The 18,620-nt window shown below is 45.7% G+C and overlaps 1 protein-coding gene across 2 annotated transcripts in view; it reads right to left on the reverse strand.

Moving 5' to 3' along the window:
- LOC147898718 (two pore calcium channel protein 1-like) overlaps positions 1-18,620 on the reverse strand; it is a 91,370-nt gene that overhangs the window by 54,298 nt on the left and 18,452 nt on the right. The window contains exons 5-7 of one of the 2 annotated variants that reach the window (XM_087379358.1): positions 8,603-8,730; positions 8,183-8,243; positions 1,267-1,527 (exon numbers count right to left, since the gene is read on the reverse strand). The exons of the other annotated variant lie outside the window; for it this stretch is intronic. Coding sequence (XP_087235484.1) covers positions 1,267-1,527; positions 8,183-8,243; positions 8,603-8,730 — 450 coding nt within the window. The remainder of the gene's footprint in view (positions 1-1,266; positions 1,528-8,182; positions 8,244-8,602; positions 8,731-18,620) is intronic. 2 annotated transcript variants of the gene reach the window in all.

The following is an 18,620-nucleotide window of genomic DNA, read 5'->3' on the forward strand; positions in this document are numbered from 1 at the left end:
TGACTTCTAAGCGCAGCAAACCTTATGAAATATCGTTGTCACTATTTCTCCTGCTCATGCATTGGTTAACTCAAGAAATCTCGGATGGCACACTGACACAAGGGCCACAGTGGCTTAAATTATCTTACCTAGATGTGAGGGTGGCCTCAACATCATCGATCATTGCAGAGCCTTACTAGGTAAGCTTGTGATCAAAAGATTCCTTCTTGGCATTGAGCCTTGGAAGGCTTTTGTTACCCATCAGATTCAGTGCTGCACTTCCTCCAAAGGCAGTGATTAGGTGACAAGCACAAGATGGAGCTCCATGGATGCTCACATTAGGCTTCCATCTTCTCCCCTCTTGGCAGCGGTTATCAAAGCGTGGCGCTAGATGAGAGGATCTCTCATACAGGTTCCCAAAGACTCAGGATGAGAGGGATAGAGAGCCCATTAGTTGAACAAGTATTTCATTGATGACTTAGGCATCCACTAGGCCCTTCAGATACATACAATTGTCCAAATCGGAGAAAGGACCAGCAACAACACTCAGTGATTTGAGATTCTTCAGGGAACAGCCGTCGTGGGCACCACAAGATTACTCAAGATCTGCGGGGCACTCACACATGCACCCTACAGACTGACACAGCCATCCATCTGGACTGGCTATACAGGACCAACCATGTGATGGGCGAGAGACAAGTTCATTGGATGGGCGTCTTTTCACTTACAGGCCGTGTGTGTTCTCTGGGACAAGTTTATTCTTAGTGCACCGCTAGATATAGAAAGAATAAACCAAATATCAGCGAGTACAACTCAGACAAAAGACTTGACAATGCTACCTGAAATTTACATGTATGGTTATCCAGACGAAAGATATATCCAGATAATCCGAGAACATGCCCACACTCATCCTCTAAAAACAAAGCAAACAATAACCTCACGACACTTACCCACACGATTGAAAAACATAAACTCCATCACACATATATACTCTAGGTTATGTCTTCCTCTGAAACAGGATCTTTAAATTCCATTAGTATGTGATAAAATATATAATAAAGAACACCAATTGTTCTCTCCTTTCAGGTAAGAAAAGTAAAACAGAATGTATGTGGTTTAAAACTCTATGTGAGCTGTCTGTATCAAATTAACAGTCCTTGCAACTTACAATCCCATTTTGCAAGCGTGTCATTCTGACTTTGTAAATTATGGGCAATTTCAATCACTTTATCATTCTCCATTGTAGCATAACACACCAGAGTTGGTACTCCCAGGAAGAAGACCCACCTGGATTTTGTAGCTGCTGTAGATTACAGAAAACATCATGTTCATCAGGAAAAAAACCCCAATAGTAACATATGAGAAGAAGAACAAGAAACTGATTCGATTTTCTGAGTAGACAGGAGCCCAAACATCAGGACTGTTCGAAGTCGTCAATAAGATGAACAGGTTCAGGAGAGACATTTGAAAACTGTTGTAGGAAGCATATTCATGAAAGAAAGAAGTGGCAATCCATGCCGAGAGTAGCACAAAAAATATCACAAGTACCTGCATAAAAGCAGAAATCCTTATAAGTTTTCCACCAATGCTCTTTCCAGAAAATTAAGTAAAGGATGGCCTGTAGGATTATATAAATGTGCAATGCAATAATCCAAGGAATAATTTTGATGCACACTCTCTACAGAATTGTATCATGCTCATGATTGTTAGTCTTTTCTATGGCAAAGTGGCCTTGAATTCCATTCCTGCTGTTTCATAACCCTTGTCACATAAAAGGTGAATTGTCTTTTTTTGCCTTGGAAAGTTATAACACATGCACGATGTGTGGCCATTAGATAGTCTTATTATTATGATGCACATCAAAATTACATTGAGAGCAGCTCTGTGAAAACATACAGGAAAATGAAGAACTCTAAATTTTATAAAACATGCTACCAATAATGCAAATTTTCCTGCTGATATAATCTTAACGGCAGTATTCCTACCAGAGTGTCAAAAGAAAACCTCCTGTATGGGTCTCAATGACACAAATTTTATAGCATTGAGTAGAACAAAGACATTTAAATGAAACCAAGTGCATGGACATGTAAAGTTGAGAAGGAAATCCAAATATCGTTGCAGAAATAGGTACAAGGAGAGCCACATGGCGCCTGGCCTGCCCTCCCACAGCCAGGGTCATTGCTTGGGGATTGACGGTTATTGGGATCTGGATCTATCACCTAGCATCACCCCTCTTTGTCAACCATGGATCTTATCTAGAGGCTTATCTATACATTGGAAGAGCTAGTGTTGGTTGGGTTCAACAGGCCTAATCCTGCCATCTTGTAGGAATGGCGCAGTCCAAGGGGGACCGAAATGGGATGCATCAATCCTATGACTAGGATGCATCAATCATAAGAATTCACCAATGGCACCTCCAATGAGAGCCAATAGACCCTTTGATCCAGCACCATAGGTGCAGGCGGGCTCCACGCACCAAAGAAACACACTAGCCCTTCGTCCCACTGAGCCCAACTAGTAGACATGAGGGCTCCAAGCATCCCTCTATATGCACAGTACACACTGCATGCCAAAGAATTGGCTCCCTCCAATCTCTACTCTACAGTATAGAGTAGCAAAGCAACCTTTTAGGCTTAGTTTGTACCTCACCTTAACCATAGGCCTAGCTAGTCCTCGGGTGAGATAGACTCCAAGAAAGATATACTCCAAAATAAACGAAGATCAACATGGAACACAAAGGGAAGAGCTAAGTCGAACCAGCCCTGAGTTTCAGATTAAGACCTTCAAAGCCAGGTAGCTTCCTACAGTAAAAAACTGTCCCATACCATAGGCCCTCACTCATGAGTGTGATGTCGTTGAAAGGTGTTGCAGATTACATAATCTGTCCTTTGGTAATGCATCCAACTTCCAATTCAAACCCTCTAGGAAAACCCATCGCCCTATAATTGACACTTTTGACCACTGGATTGTAATTGTAGGGCAACGGTACTCCTAGTCCAAAAGTGTCACTTCAATTATTGCTAAAAGTGCCTCCATGTGGCTACATGCACATTTCCTATGCCGTATGATAGTGGGTGGTTCATGCAAGCAAAGTGGTGGGTGGAGGCCTATCCTATCTTAAGGGGTTACGACTAAGTCAATCTCAGCTTATAAACCTTTTTTATGCTATACCTGTCCTAGAATATTCATAGCGTACTAACCATCTTTATTAAGACAACCATGTCGGAGGTGTCTAGACCCAAGGTCTCAACCTCATGTATTAGCTTAATCTTCATTAGACCTTAGTTATATCCTTTGAAAGGCGTAACAAGTATCTTAGAAGAGGGCCTATGGGGCTAGCCTAGGAGAGGCCTCGGCATAGACATTGCTAGCTCCTCCTCAAGCTCTATATCAAGGGTGACGCATGTCATGGCAAGTCCCCCCATACCTTAGAGTGCTCCGAAGGAGACCATAATTAAAAAACTGCTTCCAAGGCCCAATGCCTAGAGTCAAACCTCCAAGAATGAGCTTGCCTAATAAGCCACTCATCTGCTTCTCTATATCAGTGATTCCCAACCCCTCTTGGGTTTCCATCAGAAGCTGCCCAAAAATGTTTCATACTAGTATCATTGGTTGATCAATACATCCCCTTTGTTTGCACCATCAAGATGCCACGTAAAATGTGGTAAGCGACACTTGTGATCCATTATCAGAGTTTTGCATACAAGGGGAGGGAGCCATGTGCAATCCCCAATAAAGAGTAAGGGGAAGGCTGCAGGTAGGGGAAGCAGCCTATGAGGGAAAATGTAGCAGGAGATAGACTATCCTCACTCTCTCTCCTGCTCTATACTAACTGCAACTGCAAGATGATGCACTCAATACACAAAGTGAGCTGTGGATGTGAGTGAGAGAATCAAAGGGAGAGAATGTCGTGGACCTCCGAAGAGGAAATAGATACAACTGAATAATGAATGCCCAAAGGGCTGAATACAACTGCATGAAGGGGCTGAAACCCTCACTGCAAAACTGGAAGACTAGACTACCTAGAGGAGGTGAATCCTCACTAGATCCCTGAAGAGGCTGAGGCTACCCTGCTGGTCTGCTGCGGGGAGGCCTGACTGTGCTGCTCTGAAGGCGTGAAGGCCTGAGGAGTGGATGAAGAATGAGGGCAAAAGGCTGCCCTTTTATAGGCTGATAGGTCAGCCTGACCGACTTGGTCAACGCAGACCGTTGACCAGGTTGGCCAAAAAAAGTCAACGTCAATTTAAAAAAGTCAGTGCATTGACTTTTGACCAAAAGTCAACTCTGCATTTTTTGACCTGCGATGACGTGGCATTGACTTTCCATTGACTTTGCTGATTGCACGGGGCTACCTGAATTGTTGTATGGACGCTTACGTGGCCATTGACCTGGCTGCCTACGCTGGCACTAGCTAGCATGGCCACGGGTGTGTGGGTGCCCATGACATCCCCTTCTGCTGAAACTCGAACTAGGGTACGAAAGAGGCTTCCTATCGTGATGATGGAGGTGACTGACTATGGTATACCTGGATGATAAATCCTGATCCGAATGCCTGGTTCTTGAATCTGAAAATGGTTGCTGAACTCATCAATCTTGATTTGCAAGTACTGAATGCCTCGATTTGGTGCTAACTTATGGTATGGATATTTGCTATGGGTTAATATTCTAGGATGATGCTCCCTGTAGTTTTCCTCGGTGCATATAGGTGATAGGGACGGAGGAAGACTGGGTTTGAGAGAGGCATCCCGATCTTGGTGTCCCTGTTGCCAGCTGTAATACTGTCTCCTGTTAGCGCCAGCCTCGAATCCCTTGAATGACTGATATCCAAGGTCGAGGTGGAACACCCTTGCTCCAATAGATGAACTTGGACCCATGGCCTGGGATTTCGACATCCAAGCCTTGGTGTTGATAATATGATCGGACTTCAAACTGGTGCCATCATCGTGCTCCCAAGATAATGTCCGCTGCCTGAGTAGGTGCAACCCTGAGTGGCCGATTGTGTACCCACCCTGAGATCTTCAGAGTGGCTAAAGCTACCTGCATGTTGCTCTCTATCTGCTGCCCTGGAAATGCACCATTCAAGGTCATTGGTTCTGTTGGCGTAAGAGGCAACTGAGCCTTTTGAGCTGCTTTGGTGGAGATGATGTCCTCGAAACTGCCTGAGTCTTCCAGGATAAGGACCTTCTGACCACCAATCTATCCATAAAACTGAAAAAAAATGGATAACTGACGAGGCTCCCCTTCTGCTGAGCTTCAAGCTCCTGGATGACTATTGAGGTTGTCCCTGTAGTCTGTTGTTCATCAAGCTCCTCAATGACTACTGAGGTTGTTGAAACTTTTGCTGAACCACTTCTGGTAATGCGGGCAATCTTTCTTATTATGGCCCGGCACATGACAATGGAAGCATCGGTTCTCCTTGGCATAGAGTGCTTGTGTCGCTGTATCCAAGTACTCACCATAGCCATTGCTATCCTTTGCCATCCAGCTCTTCTTTTGTTGCCCATTCCCACCATCACTTGGTGTGGAATCCTAGGACTTCTTACTGTTGACCTGCTTGGATCCTTGACCCTTGTGCATGAGCTCAAAATTCTGAGCAAGCTCATATGCACACTCATAATCCCGTGGCCTGAAACTTCTAACATACCACTGGATGTATGTATGCAGCCCATGGAGAAATTTGCTCAGCTTCTGACTGTCCTCCAACTGCAACTGTATAAACACCTGAGTGAACTTATTGGCATAATGATTCACCATCTTGGTGTCTCCCTGGCGTAGCTCGTAGAACTGACTCTGGAACCGTGATCGAAGATCTGTCACGAATGCTATCCAACTGTAGAGAGGTGTCTCCTCGTCTGCATCATAGTGGTCCTTCTGCCACTTGAGCCACCAGGTGACCCTCTCGCCTGTGAGGTGCATGGATGCTAGGATGCACCACTCGTTGTCCTTCATCGGCATCACTGAAAAATAACTTTCCAACTGATTAAGCCATGAAGTCAACACTAAGGGTTCCTGCTTACCATCGTACCGTGTGAAGTTGAGCTTCCCCGGAAAGGAAGGCTTGGCTCGAGGTGGAAGTCTCTCCTTTTCTCCCCCCGTTGGTCGGAGTAGAGAAACGAGAAGTTGCCGATCCCGTTCTTGCTTCTCTTCTAGAGCACTATGTTCTCAGAGCTCCTTGGCCTCCTGAGCCTCGCGGTCCCGGAGTTCCTTGGCTTCTCAAGCCTCTCAATCGCATTCGTCTTTTGCTTCCCGAGCTGTCCTTTTGGCTTCTGAGCTTCCCGATCGCGTTCTTCTTTTGCTTCCTGAGCTAGCCTTCCGGCTTCTTGAGCTTCCCGATCGCGTTCTTCTTTTGCTTCCCGAGCTAGCCTCTCGACTTCCCGATCGCGTTCTTCTTTTGCCTCCCGAGCTACCCTTTCACACTCTCTGGTGGCCTGCTCACGATCTTCCCGTATCTCTTGAAGCTGGGTCATGCGGGTGAAGAGAGCCTCGGACTGTTGTTGTTGCATCTGCATCATAGCCTTGGCATCATAGCCTGCAACATGGCTGTCATGGCAGACATGGAAGTGTCTGCAGGTTTCTGTGGTGGGGGTGGTGGTGGTTGAGGCACTGAACCCTCCCCCCCCCCCGGTGTTGGACTGCTCACTTGTGCTCATGGTGTCCTTGCCGGATCTTGTCTGGACCATAAAGAAATAGAGCTGCCCCTATATTGACCCTCCCTATCTCAGGAAAGAAAACTGAAGCTCTGATACCAATGTAGCGAGAGATAGACTATCCTCACTCTCTCTCCTGCTCAATACTAATTGCAACTGCAAGATGATGCACTCAATACACAAAGTGAGTTGTGAATGTGACTGAGAGAATCAGAGGGAGAGAATGTAGTCGACCTCCGAAGAGGAGATAGATACAACTGAATAATGAATGCCCAAAGGGCTGAATACAACTGTATGAAGGGGCTGAAACCCTCACTACAAAACTGGAAGACTAGACTACCTAGAGGAGGTGAATCCTCACTAGATCCCTGAACAGGCTGAGGCTACCCTACTGGTCTGCCATGGGGAGGCCTGACTGTGCTGCTCTGAAGGCTTGGAGGCTTGAGGAGTGGATGAAGAATGAGGGACGAAGGCTGCCCTTTTATAGGCTGATAGGTCAGCCTGGCCGACTTGGTCAACACCAACCGTCGACCAGGTCGGTCAAAAAAGTCAACGATGATGCGTTGACTTTTGTCCACAAAGTCAACTCTGCATTTTTTTGACTTGCGATGACGTGGAGTTGACTTTCCATTGTCTGTGTGCTGATTGCTGATTGCGCAGGGCTTCCTGAATGGTTGTACGGATGCCTACATGGCCGTTGACTTGGCTGCCTACGCTGGCACTAGCTAGCATGGCCATGGGCGTGTGGAAGCCCGTTACAGAAAAGGCATGAGGAGCCCTAAGCAAGGGCAGAACCAGCCGCAGGGAGGCAGAACTAGCAATAGCAGGGGGCACAAAGAGACCAAACCAGGACGGCGGACAACAAGGGAAAGGAACCTAGCAAGGGGGGGTGAAGGTGAAGAGAGGCCCAAAAAAAAGAAGCTGCCCCTAAGGTCGTCAGGCCCGTAAAGAAGTCAAGGCAATAACTGAGGGTTACAGGGGAACGGGGCACAAGGGTCCATAAGCGGCTCCAAGGTGACTAGCAATAGGCCAGGGGGGACAGAGGGGGGTGCATAGCAGGGGAATTAAAACAGTCTTGTGAGGGTTGAGAGTCCGGGAGCAAAGAGCAACCAACAGTTGAGGAGGCAGGCAGAGAGTGGCAGGTCAGGGCGGAGGTGAGCAAGAGTAACAATTAGAGAGGAGGAGAGGAGGGCAAGAGGAAGGATGGAGGAAGGGGGCTAGATAGGGGAAGAAAGGGGGAGGGCCAATGATCGAGCAGCCTTAGACTCTGTAGACTTGATCACCTGAACAAACCCATTAGGAGCACTTTTTTTCTAGAAAGATAGGACGTCAGCATTTTTAGTAAGTTTCCTTTGGCTTGAACAATTGTTTTCAGTCTGAGTGCTCCATGTATTTTTGCTAGCCAAACATGAATTACGCTAACGGTTGACTTGAAAAGTTATCTAATGCATCGCACATTTTGTATTGATGTTTTTGTTTTGAACATATGCATAGTGCGAATTGAGACCAAAAGACTGAGCCCTAATGCTCACTCAAGGACTTGGCTGGAAGATTACCGCAATATCCATGAAATCACGCACCATTTTAAGTGCCATGAAAAACGCCCTTCTTAATGTCCTATTACAACATAAACCAATGCATTAGAAAAATGGATCTTGGGATCTAGAACCTACAATCTATAGACTATGAATTACTCTTGAGATTTTTCTTTTTTGCAAAAAGCACTTAGAGATTTTTCCTAGAATTTATCTAAGGAAATTCCATGAGCACAAAGAATAATGGGCAAACATTATTCTCATGACATACCAAGCAAAACTGACACGTACAGTCTAAGTTTGATCACAATATAACGATTTTCTTTTTGCCCCACAAACACGATTGTTGTGACCCTCTTATATCATTGCATTAGTGTACAATGTAAAAGATCAACTTGTAGAGTGTAGTGAGAACAAAAATATCTCTGATTTTGAGCATACCTTTGAAATATTATCGGGACAAAGAGATGTGCATAAGTAGAAACATTGCACGCATCAAGAAAGCCAATGTCCAAAATCTCTCCAGTTGTTTGCAGTATTCCCAAACCCAATCCTATCAGACAACATACCTGGATGTGCAGATTTTAAGCTTATAGCAATTGCCTCATAGAAAATGAATAAGAAATTGAAATAAAGTGAACCACTGCAAATGCTGGCATCCTCCTAGATCAGTATCTACATCTCGACAGTAGCAATGCATGGAATAAGAACCCAAGACTTAATGTTTAAAAATGACCTTTTCATTATAAGCACATATATCTTGATAAAATAAAATCATCACGCCACTTCAAAACAGCTTGTATAACTGTTATGAATGTGAGTGTGCATAAATTTAAGGGGTAAAATTTTTTCAAAATGCTTAAAATCTTGACGCCACTTCAACACAGCTGCTACCACTGTTATGAATGTTAAGTATGCATAAATTTAATAGTGAAAAAACTCAAAATGCTTTAAATCTCTTGCCGAAATTGGATTGGGAGATACTTTCAAAATACATTTGATAATGAAGTAACATTGTCCTACAAGACACCATCTCAATATGTGCACATACAAGTGTGAACACCTTTGTGCTCACACAGAAGGTGTGTCCGTGAGTGCATGAAATGTATATCAGAGAGAGAGAGAGAGGAGTGTGGGGTGGCTTGGGGGGAGGGGAGCGGAGGGGGCACAGAGAGAGAGAGAGATTATTAAAAGTATTGAAAAGACCAAAGGGTCGATGAGACTGAAAGAACCCGATACAACGAGCTGAAGGGGTGGAGCTTCTAAGCAGGCAACAATACCCATGACCAATACAAAAGAGCCATAATCATAACGATACCAGTACATAAAGAGAAAAAATTATCTTATGTAGGTTGCAAGAAATAAGATCTCTAGTGGATACAAGACTGTAGTTCGTGCATATATGCCCATCCATGGGCTTGCAATTATTTAAAACAACAAAATTTCTAAATTTGTATGATTGGACTTATTCTAGTCTTACAAAGGTATATTTAAATCCACTATTTAAGTTGGCTAAATTTTCAATAAGGCAGAACTACTTGCAGATAGGGATGTCTACATTCCTAGGGTGCCCACAAAGGATAACTATTGGAGCTGGACATGAAGCTTACTCCATACCAGAATAGTGTGGGTCTATCCTTCTCTAGATCCATGTCTACAACTAAAGAATTTTTGTAAAGCCGATTGAGTGTCAAGAGACATGTGGCTTCTCCATCTCAACTATAGACTTTGGCCATCAAGATTTTGTCTTAGGTGAGAGTATCCCCATCTACCGCCATAGCCTCTACCCTTTGTGCTGAAAGTACCACCCTACGGTGTGAAAGAGGAACCTGTCTATCTATGGTCTCAAGATCCCTATGCAGTTGCGCATATATCTCTTCCTCGTCAACTTCAACTGGAGCATAAGCAAGCACCTTGCTCATTCCTTATAGAATCCACCTGCAACAAAGTTAACAATTGTCCAATGCCATGCAATACAACTTTCAAGACTCAAGATTCAATATGAATCATGTGCGATGGATATATTTAGAATCCAAAACATATGACATACATGGCATAGTATACATGATACAATTTCTCAACATGTTTCTTATATCTGTATGGATCAAGAAGTATGAGATATGTGTGTGTGTGTAATTTTGGCTACCTAGTTTTGAGGTTGCTACTCTTGTAATATAAGCAATCAAAAGTTTCCACTAAAAAAAATGTGTGTGTGTGGATTCGAGAGACTGTCGCTAAAAAAATTTGGAGTTGTTATGTTTCTTTGGGACACGGACATGCCCACTCCAAAATCTTACTCTGTCATGGTTAATAATGTGGCTATGGGAAGTGCCTTTTATGGTTGAAATGGGGTCTTTTTACATGAGCATGCTTTGAGTGCAAAAAACTTGGGCATATGTGGCTTTGCAATGTCCTTTGGTACTGCATAAAATGCCCCCAGATGCCATGCCTTCTCCAGTGCAAAACAAGGATGCCCCTGGGCCTTCTCGGGTCAGAAATAAAGGCAATAAGCCTGCAAATGCAGCAGTGGATAAGGGAAAGGCTCAAGTCATAAGCAATGGGAATGCCTCTAGCTCGGTGCCTTCTATGTCTCAGCCTAAAGCTAAGGAAAAGAATGCTACTGAAACTTGGCAGACTTTAAAAAATTGTCTCTGCTAGGAGACCTTTACCTCCACGAACATGGAATGGTAGTTCTTACAATGGTCATACTCCTGCAGAAAACTCAGGAATTGACATTACCTGGGCTGCTGTAACAGCGAGCCGTACTCTCAGAAGAGGAAGTTTCTGGTTTGTTGTCCATCAAGTTGTCGTATCACCTCAAGGACGAGGCCCAGATCCTGAGGTGGACATGCAGACTTAATGCATTTTCAATTTGTGAAGATTCTCAGCTGTACATATAAAACATCTGTAAATATGCTTGAACAAATCAAGTGCTTGACCTTCAATGTATAGAGTTTATGCTACACTCAGAAATGGAAGCTTGTGTGAACATATGTTAATGGCTTGCAGCCTGATATAGTGGCTCTGCAAGAGCACAATCAGCATATGTATGAAGGCAGGACAGGTCATTTTGCTGGTTATGATATTTTCAAAGCTGGAGAACACTCTTTTTTAGGAGTTGCTTTACTTGTGAAGCATGCTCTTCACCCCATTTTGGATTTAAATGATAAAGAAGCCAGGTGGATCATCGTTTAGAGTCTAATTCAGGGTGAAATACTTCAATTTGCATCTGTTTATGCTCCTCAATCTTCTCATTGAAGAGCATTAATTTAGGAGGCTATGCAACAATATCTGAAACCGGCCTTCAATTAACTAAAAGGGCAGTAAACTGTAACTATCTTAGCATTCACACCATTTACAGCCACATTGCATCATTTCAAGCCACTTCCATTAGTTAAACATCACTTAGAAACAACTTTGAAAAGACTGAAAGGGAGGCTAGAGTGCCCCTGCCAGGAAACCAAATGCAAGAGGTGCAGATTGGCCCCAAATGTTTTGGCCCCCCTTTCGGTATTTATTTAATTCTTCAGGCAATGGAAATTGTGCAATTACTTCAAGGGCTCACCCTTGCACTCTGCTACACCAGCAGTCCACTGCCCAAGCCAATACTTGGCATCAAAATGCATCCAACCCCAAGTCTCACTAGAACCCAACTGCCAAGGCAAGGTTGAGGCATTCCACACTAACTGTGCCCACTGTAAGTGAGAATGCATCAAAACCAGTCCCAGAAAAAGCTCAGATGGTCTCAAGGCATGAGAAAGCAACACGTTGTCCCTCTGGCTCCTTCCTAGGTGTCATCCTGCTTCAACATGTATCCACTTGCTTGGTACTATTTCTTTTTGTTTTTCAATAGTATGCTTATTAAGAAATGAAATGTTTTCCTACTGTTCAGTTATTGACAATGAGGACTAGGTCTAGCATTTGAGGGTGGACCCCTTTGCTTGGGGTTATGGGCATTAGTGACCCACAAGAGTGATGGCCTCTCATTGAGAGGGACATCTGAAAACCACACCCCACCTGAGTACCCAAACATGGGACCAATCAAATGGACAGATTGCATACTGACCTAGGAACCATTCAAGAGAATGTTCCCTGAGCTTTTGGGAGTGACACGTGGCAGCTGACACATGGCAGACTGCCACATGGAATCTGAGCTGGCAGGTCAGTCCACCTATCCCACACATGTGGTAGCATGCATGGCAAGTGGCAGGGCATGCAGGCCAAGTGTCTGGCCCCAAATCTGGTAGATTTGGGGCAGGTTGTGGGCTGTCCTCTTTGGGACTGCAGCCCACCAAAAATCTGAGACAAGTGTCCACCTTCCACTCTAAGCCTGGGGGGGGGGGGCGCTGAGCCTATAAAAGAAGGCCTCTCCCCTTCATTCCCTACATGGAAAATTCATCACTTTTCTTCTCCCTCCTTTTGGATGATGCAGCAAAACCTCTCCAGCTCCTCGGGTGCAGCCAGCTTCTCCCCAGGCCATTCTCTCACCTCAGCAGCACTTTCTCTCTCTACAACAGCACATTCTCTCTCTACAGTTCCAAACCCTCCTCTCCAGAAATCTGCCCCCTCTCAGCTCTTCTGGAACAGCAGCAGCATCCTCTCTCCTTCTCCTAGCCTAGAGCAGCCACAGCCCCTTTCTCTTTCCTACTGCAGTCTTTCCCTCTCTACTGCGGAATTTCTCTCTCTACTGTTCCAGCCCGTTCCCCTTGCAGAAATCTGCCTTTCTCTGCACCTCTGGAACAGCAGCAGCCCCTCTCTTACATCCCCTCCCTTGGGATCAGCATTGGCACTCTCTCTCTACAGCTATCACTCCATAAAGGCTTTCTCTCTCTAGCCTACAGGCTATTTTTTCTAAGCTGTTTTCATTCCAGCCCCATTTCCACACTCTCCTCACCCAAGGTAGCTTCAGAGACATCAAGGACTTCATCTACAAAAGGGTCAAGTCACGAAGGGAGTCTGTATTGTCAAGTTTATCTCATTTACAGCACTATTTCATGTTGTTTCTACTATCTTTCTAGAAACTAGTGCTTGCCTCTAATGTTGGATGTAAGTGGTGATTGTTGCAGGCTTCTTCCTTGTGGATTGGGCAAGCCAAGAGTTGAAACCTGAGCTTGGAGTCCTCCTTTTTGTTGTCTACCTTGTACATATGCTCTTGAGTCTTGTATCTAGGTCCTAGGTTTTCACTGAGTTCATCAATTTGGAAGGTGCATTGCACCATGGTCTTGTATCTCCATTTTCAAGAATAAAGTGAGCCTCGATAAGGGGGGGGGGGGGGGGGCCGTCTTGGCCCCTCAATCATATTGCAATTTCCAATGATGTCACTTTGTGTTTAAGCTATATAAGTCTTAATTCCAGCTTAAATGCAATCTCTTAAGTTCAAGTATATGTGTTTGGCAACTCGCAATCATTTCATTCAAACGCCTCTGCAAAATCCGTTGTTTGAATTGATAGAAAGCACCGAGTAGTTTACACTAGGCACGCCCACTATGGTTGGGTGTCTGATTACTGCCTGTATGGCCTAGAGAGAACCTCGAACCAAACAAGACCTAGCTTTTCTGAAGGGCTTCCTTCACCTTCTTATAGGCTGCATCCAAACTTTCCACATACTGATCTATTTCAAAGATCTTTTCTTTCGTGTGCGAAACAGAAGGTACCTTTCTTTCACCCTCTATTATTTCAAAGGGCGCTTTCCCTATGGAAGAATGCACTATATTGTTGTACGCAAACTCAACCAATGGCAAAAATTGTTCCCATTTTGTTTGCTGGTCTAAAACATAGCATTTCAAAAGATCCAAGGCAGTAGAATTTGCCTCTTCTGACTATCCATCTGACTGTGGGTGGAAAGAGGATAAGAAATTCAGCATAGTGCCCATGTTCCCAAAGAGATCTCTCCAGAAAAGGCTGGTCATACAAGGGTCTCGATCATTGACAATGGATTGAGGCATCCCGTGATGTTTAAAAATATAAGACATGGGAATAGTCTCGCCACCTGATCTGCTGTAATTTTCTTCTGCACTCGAATAATGTGGGCCTATTTGCTGAATCTGCAAATTATGGTCCAAATACCATCATGACTTGACGGTATACGAGGCAGATCAAAATGAAGTCCATGGCAATGCTTTGCCAGAGTCTATCTAGAATAGGCAATGGCTGTAGCATCCAGCCGGCTTCAGCCTGTCATATTTCACCTTCGACAAGTGATGCATGTTCGCACAAATGCCTCAACATCTTTCCGCAACGCTGGCCAGTAGAAGAATTGCTCCATGCCTTTGACTGTGGCTTCAATGTCTCTATGTCCTGCATATGGTGGGGGCATGACTCTCCATCAAAACCTTTGGCCTCAACTGCTTTGTGACACAAATTCTACCATGCATCATCAGAAAACCATCCTTAAGCATAAAGTGCTCATGTCTTTGGCCCTCAGCCAGCTGATCATAAATCCTTGCAAAGTCATCATCATTGGCATATTGATCCTTCATGGCATCAAGTTCATTGTGGTATGCAATGGTGACAGCTGAAACTTGCACATCGGTAGTGATAGGATCGAAGCATAGCTTTTCCTTAAGCTCTTCAAAGGCTGCAATTTCTTTAGTGGGCATGAGGGGGTGATGCTATCTCTGCAAAGTAGCGGATAAACCGCCTGTAGTATGAGCATAACTTCATGGATATTCTTTAACTGTGGCCAATTCCTTATGGCTTCCACTTTGGAAGGATCCATCCTGACTCCATCTGTGGATATTATGTGTCCAAGAAAGTGGATCTCATGAATCAAGAATTCACTCTTCTTGGCATTAATAAGCAACTTATGCTTCCTAAGCTCTGCAAAAACAATTGCCAAGTGCTCTTTCTGCTCAGCCTCGTTCTTAGAGAACACTTAGTGACCTCTTCAAACCTCCTAAACTTTCTAGGGGTTTCCTGCCCACGGCCCTTAGATTTTTGAGCTTCCTAGTTGCTGCCCTTGAACCTTGAAGTCTTTCCCTGCAAGAGGACATTAGCCGTAGTGGCATTTTCAATAGGCTGAGACATGTTAGAAACTTTTGTTTTGGTGCATTAGTCCCGGATTTCCTTTGGCGGCCCACAACAATACTTCTCAATCTGTTCGGACAGCTCCACATGCCTGTAAGAACTCATGGGTAGCAATGATTCCCAAAACTTCTTATTATGCTCTTCCAGGTTCTTACAATTGGTTGCATCTAGCTTGTGGCAGGCCGTCATAGTTAAATATCACTTAGAAACAACTTTGAAAATACTAGAAGGGAGGCTAGAGCGCCCCTGCTCAGAAACCAAATGCAAGAGATGCAGATTGGCCCCAACTACTTTGGTGCCCCTTTTGAGATTTATTTAATTCTTCATGCAATGACAATTGTGCAATTACATCAAGGCCTCACCCTTGCACTCTACTACACTAGTAGTCCACTACCCAAGCCAATACTTGGCATCAAAATGCATCCAATCCCAAGTCTCACTAGAACCCAACTGCCAAGGCAAGGCTGAGGCATTCCACACTGACTGTGCCCCATTGAAAGTGATAATGCATCAACACCAGTCCCAAAAAAAGCTCAAATTGTCTCAAGGTATGAGAAAGCAACACACTATCCCCGTGGCTCCTTCCTAGGCACACCCATTGTGGTGGTTGAGTGAGTGATTACAACATGTATGGCCTAGAAAGAACCTCGAACCAAACAAGAGCAATAACAAACCTTAAAAATGATATATGGAATCCAAAAGGAAGTCATAATGATTGTACCTGCTGTCTTTGGAAGAGGGGCGAGCGTTGTCCTCACACCTATCCTCTGTCCAGGCCCCCAGCAGCGCACAGATGGTTCCCAGTCAAAAACAGAGAGAGAGAATGAGAGGAATGAAGAAACTGGGAGCTCGGAAGAGAAAGAAGAGCAAGGATCACGGGTGCAGAGGCCAAAAACAGGAGAAAGAGGCTAATCCACCAGCCAAAAAACCTCAGAGTGCATGCCAATCAGCCCGTGCAGCAAGGGAGTGCTCTGTACAACATAAAAACTGATCAGTACAGCCATTAATGAGGCCGCACAGCAGCAAAAAAGGTTCGTACAGCATTTAATGAGCCGCACAACAGCAAAAGGGAGTCCGTACTGCAATTAATGATTGCGTACAGCAATAAATGACTCGGTACAATAGTGTGGAGGCGCCTTGAGATGCGTGTCGAGAGAGAAAGAAAGAAAGAAAGAAAGTTTATTAAAGTCGTCAGGAGACCGTGAAGGTCTATGAGACTAAAGATAACTGATACAATGAGCATAACGGTGGCAGTCTCAAAACGGGCCAGCCAACCGTTTCTACAAAAAAGAGGTTATGAAGGACGGTGTGTCTAGTCCTGATACAAAAAATATGTGTCTACCTCCAGATGATACAAAAAAGAAGAGGGGGGCACCAAAAATGGAGCAGAGGGGGGAGATACAATATATATGTGCAGGTGGTGATCATCAGAGACCAATCATAGAGGGGCCGTCAAATGGGAGGCCGGAAAAAACCCTGCGATAGATGATTGGCCTGACGTCACGCGGCCTAGTCGAGCTCGGTCGTCGGGGGCGGCGGGTGGCCCTGTGGATGAGGGCAACGGTAACCCCGGTGGGGCAGGCAGAGAGCAGAGACGAGATGTCATGGACCCGAATGTGTGAGTCTATCCGCTGGCGCAGCTGTCGGCTCTGGCTCTCGCTCACATCCGCGTCGTCGGCTAGACTGAGGAGAGGTATCCTGTGACTGGAAGAAATCAGTGATGGGCCGCTGGGTGTCCTCACGCTATGTGTGCTGCGTGTGTCGCCGTGCTCGAAGAGAGGTATCTCGGTGGCGAGTCATCTCATGTAAGAAAGCGGCCAGGCATCGCTGATCCGGGAACTGCAGCATGTGTGGGAGGGGGCCGAAGAGGCAGTGGTACCGGCCTCAAATGGCATAATAGATAGGACATCTGAAAGCAAAGTGCTCCTCGGACTCGATCTCCTGCAAGTCGCAAAGTGGGCAAAGGCGGCCCTCTCTTGGGATACCCTCTGCGCGTCCGCTCTCGATCCGTAATCGGTGTGACGAAACCCTAAACTGACCGAGGGAGATCCGGAGCGCATGTGGTAGATGAAGCTGTGTGTAACCTGGAGGTGTGATGAAGCCCTCCTGTGAGATCTGGAGGCAGTGTCGGCGGTAGAAGTCGAGCTTCACAAGAAGCTCGAGGTGAAGAAACCATGTCCGCCACGTGTGGAGTTGGAGCAGATCTGCTCGAATGAGCCGGTTGACCTCCTAGTCAGTGGGGGAGAGGGGAGATGGTGGAGCGTCGAGGCTGTACTGAAAAGGAGGCAACCGGTCTAAGTCGAGGCCCAGTCAGGTGAACCAACTGGAAAGATGACTATACTAGCATCGCTGGTCCCTATCAACAGATAAGGCCATAGAGGAGGATAGGGCTAGCCAAGGTAGGCGGAGGCGACCGTCGGAGGAGGAGCTGAAATCCCTGACTCTGTGTAGATAAGTGATAGCCTGGAAAGCCGCATCGAGCTGTAGGGGTGAGGCGCCGAACTCTGCTAGAATGATCTGGTGTGGTACCGATGGTTTGCTGCGGATCATCCGAGCAAACATCAGTATCTGTAGGCGCTCGACTCGAGCCCACTCTGTGTCTGAAAGGTCGGCTCCCCACCACGGGCTACCGTACATGCCTGTTGGGCGGACCAAAGAATAAAAAACGAGAGACTTGGTCTGCGGGTCCTGGAAGTGGGAGTGGTAGCACTGTCGCTCCAGCCTAGTAAGAGCGGCGTAGCCCCGGCTGATCCTGGCCTGCATGGCCGGGCGCATCGTGAAGATCGGGCCTAAGAAGACAACGCCCAAGTATGTGTAAGAGTCAACTATCTCAACAGGGTCGCCGGCGAAGAGGAACTGCTCTCGGTGCATAGCGGGTCTAGAAGTGTTGAAGATCATCACCTTGGTTTTCCCAAGGTTGACCTTCAAGTCATGTGTATCACAGAAGACCTGAAGTCCATCCAGGTGTCGCTGAAGACCAGTAGCAGAAGAGGATAGTAGTACTACATCGTTTGCGTATAGGAGAATCTGGATGACAGCCTCCGCAAGAGAGCAGCTGCACCTCCGAGTGTCCTGATGGTGGTCTCGAGCTCGTCGATGTAGAGGCCAAATAGAGTCGGTGACAAGGGACATCCTTGTTTGACTCCGATAGTGCTCGTGATCTCTGGGGTCCAACTGGTGCCAATCCTGACCTGGCCCGTCACCCGCTCATAGAGAGCTACTACTGCCCAGATAACCTCCGAGTCGTAGCCTAACTCCTGCAAGCGTCTGACAAGTCAGGCGCGGGAAACGGGATCGAATGCCTTACGAAAATCCACAAAGCAACAATATACTCTCTGTCTCCTGTGTCTGGCCTCCTCAATGATCCCTCTAAGTGTAAAAATGTGATCGTAAGTCGAGTGATCTGCCCTGAAACCGGCCTATCCAGATGCCC

Source organism: Dipteris shenzhenensis, chromosome 9 (assembly GCF_047967505.1).
Source record: "Dipteris shenzhenensis isolate YYH24624 ecotype China chromosome 9, Dip_SZ_1.0, whole genome shotgun sequence".
NCBI lineage: Eukaryota > Viridiplantae > Streptophyta > Polypodiopsida > Gleicheniales > Dipteridaceae > Dipteris > Dipteris shenzhenensis.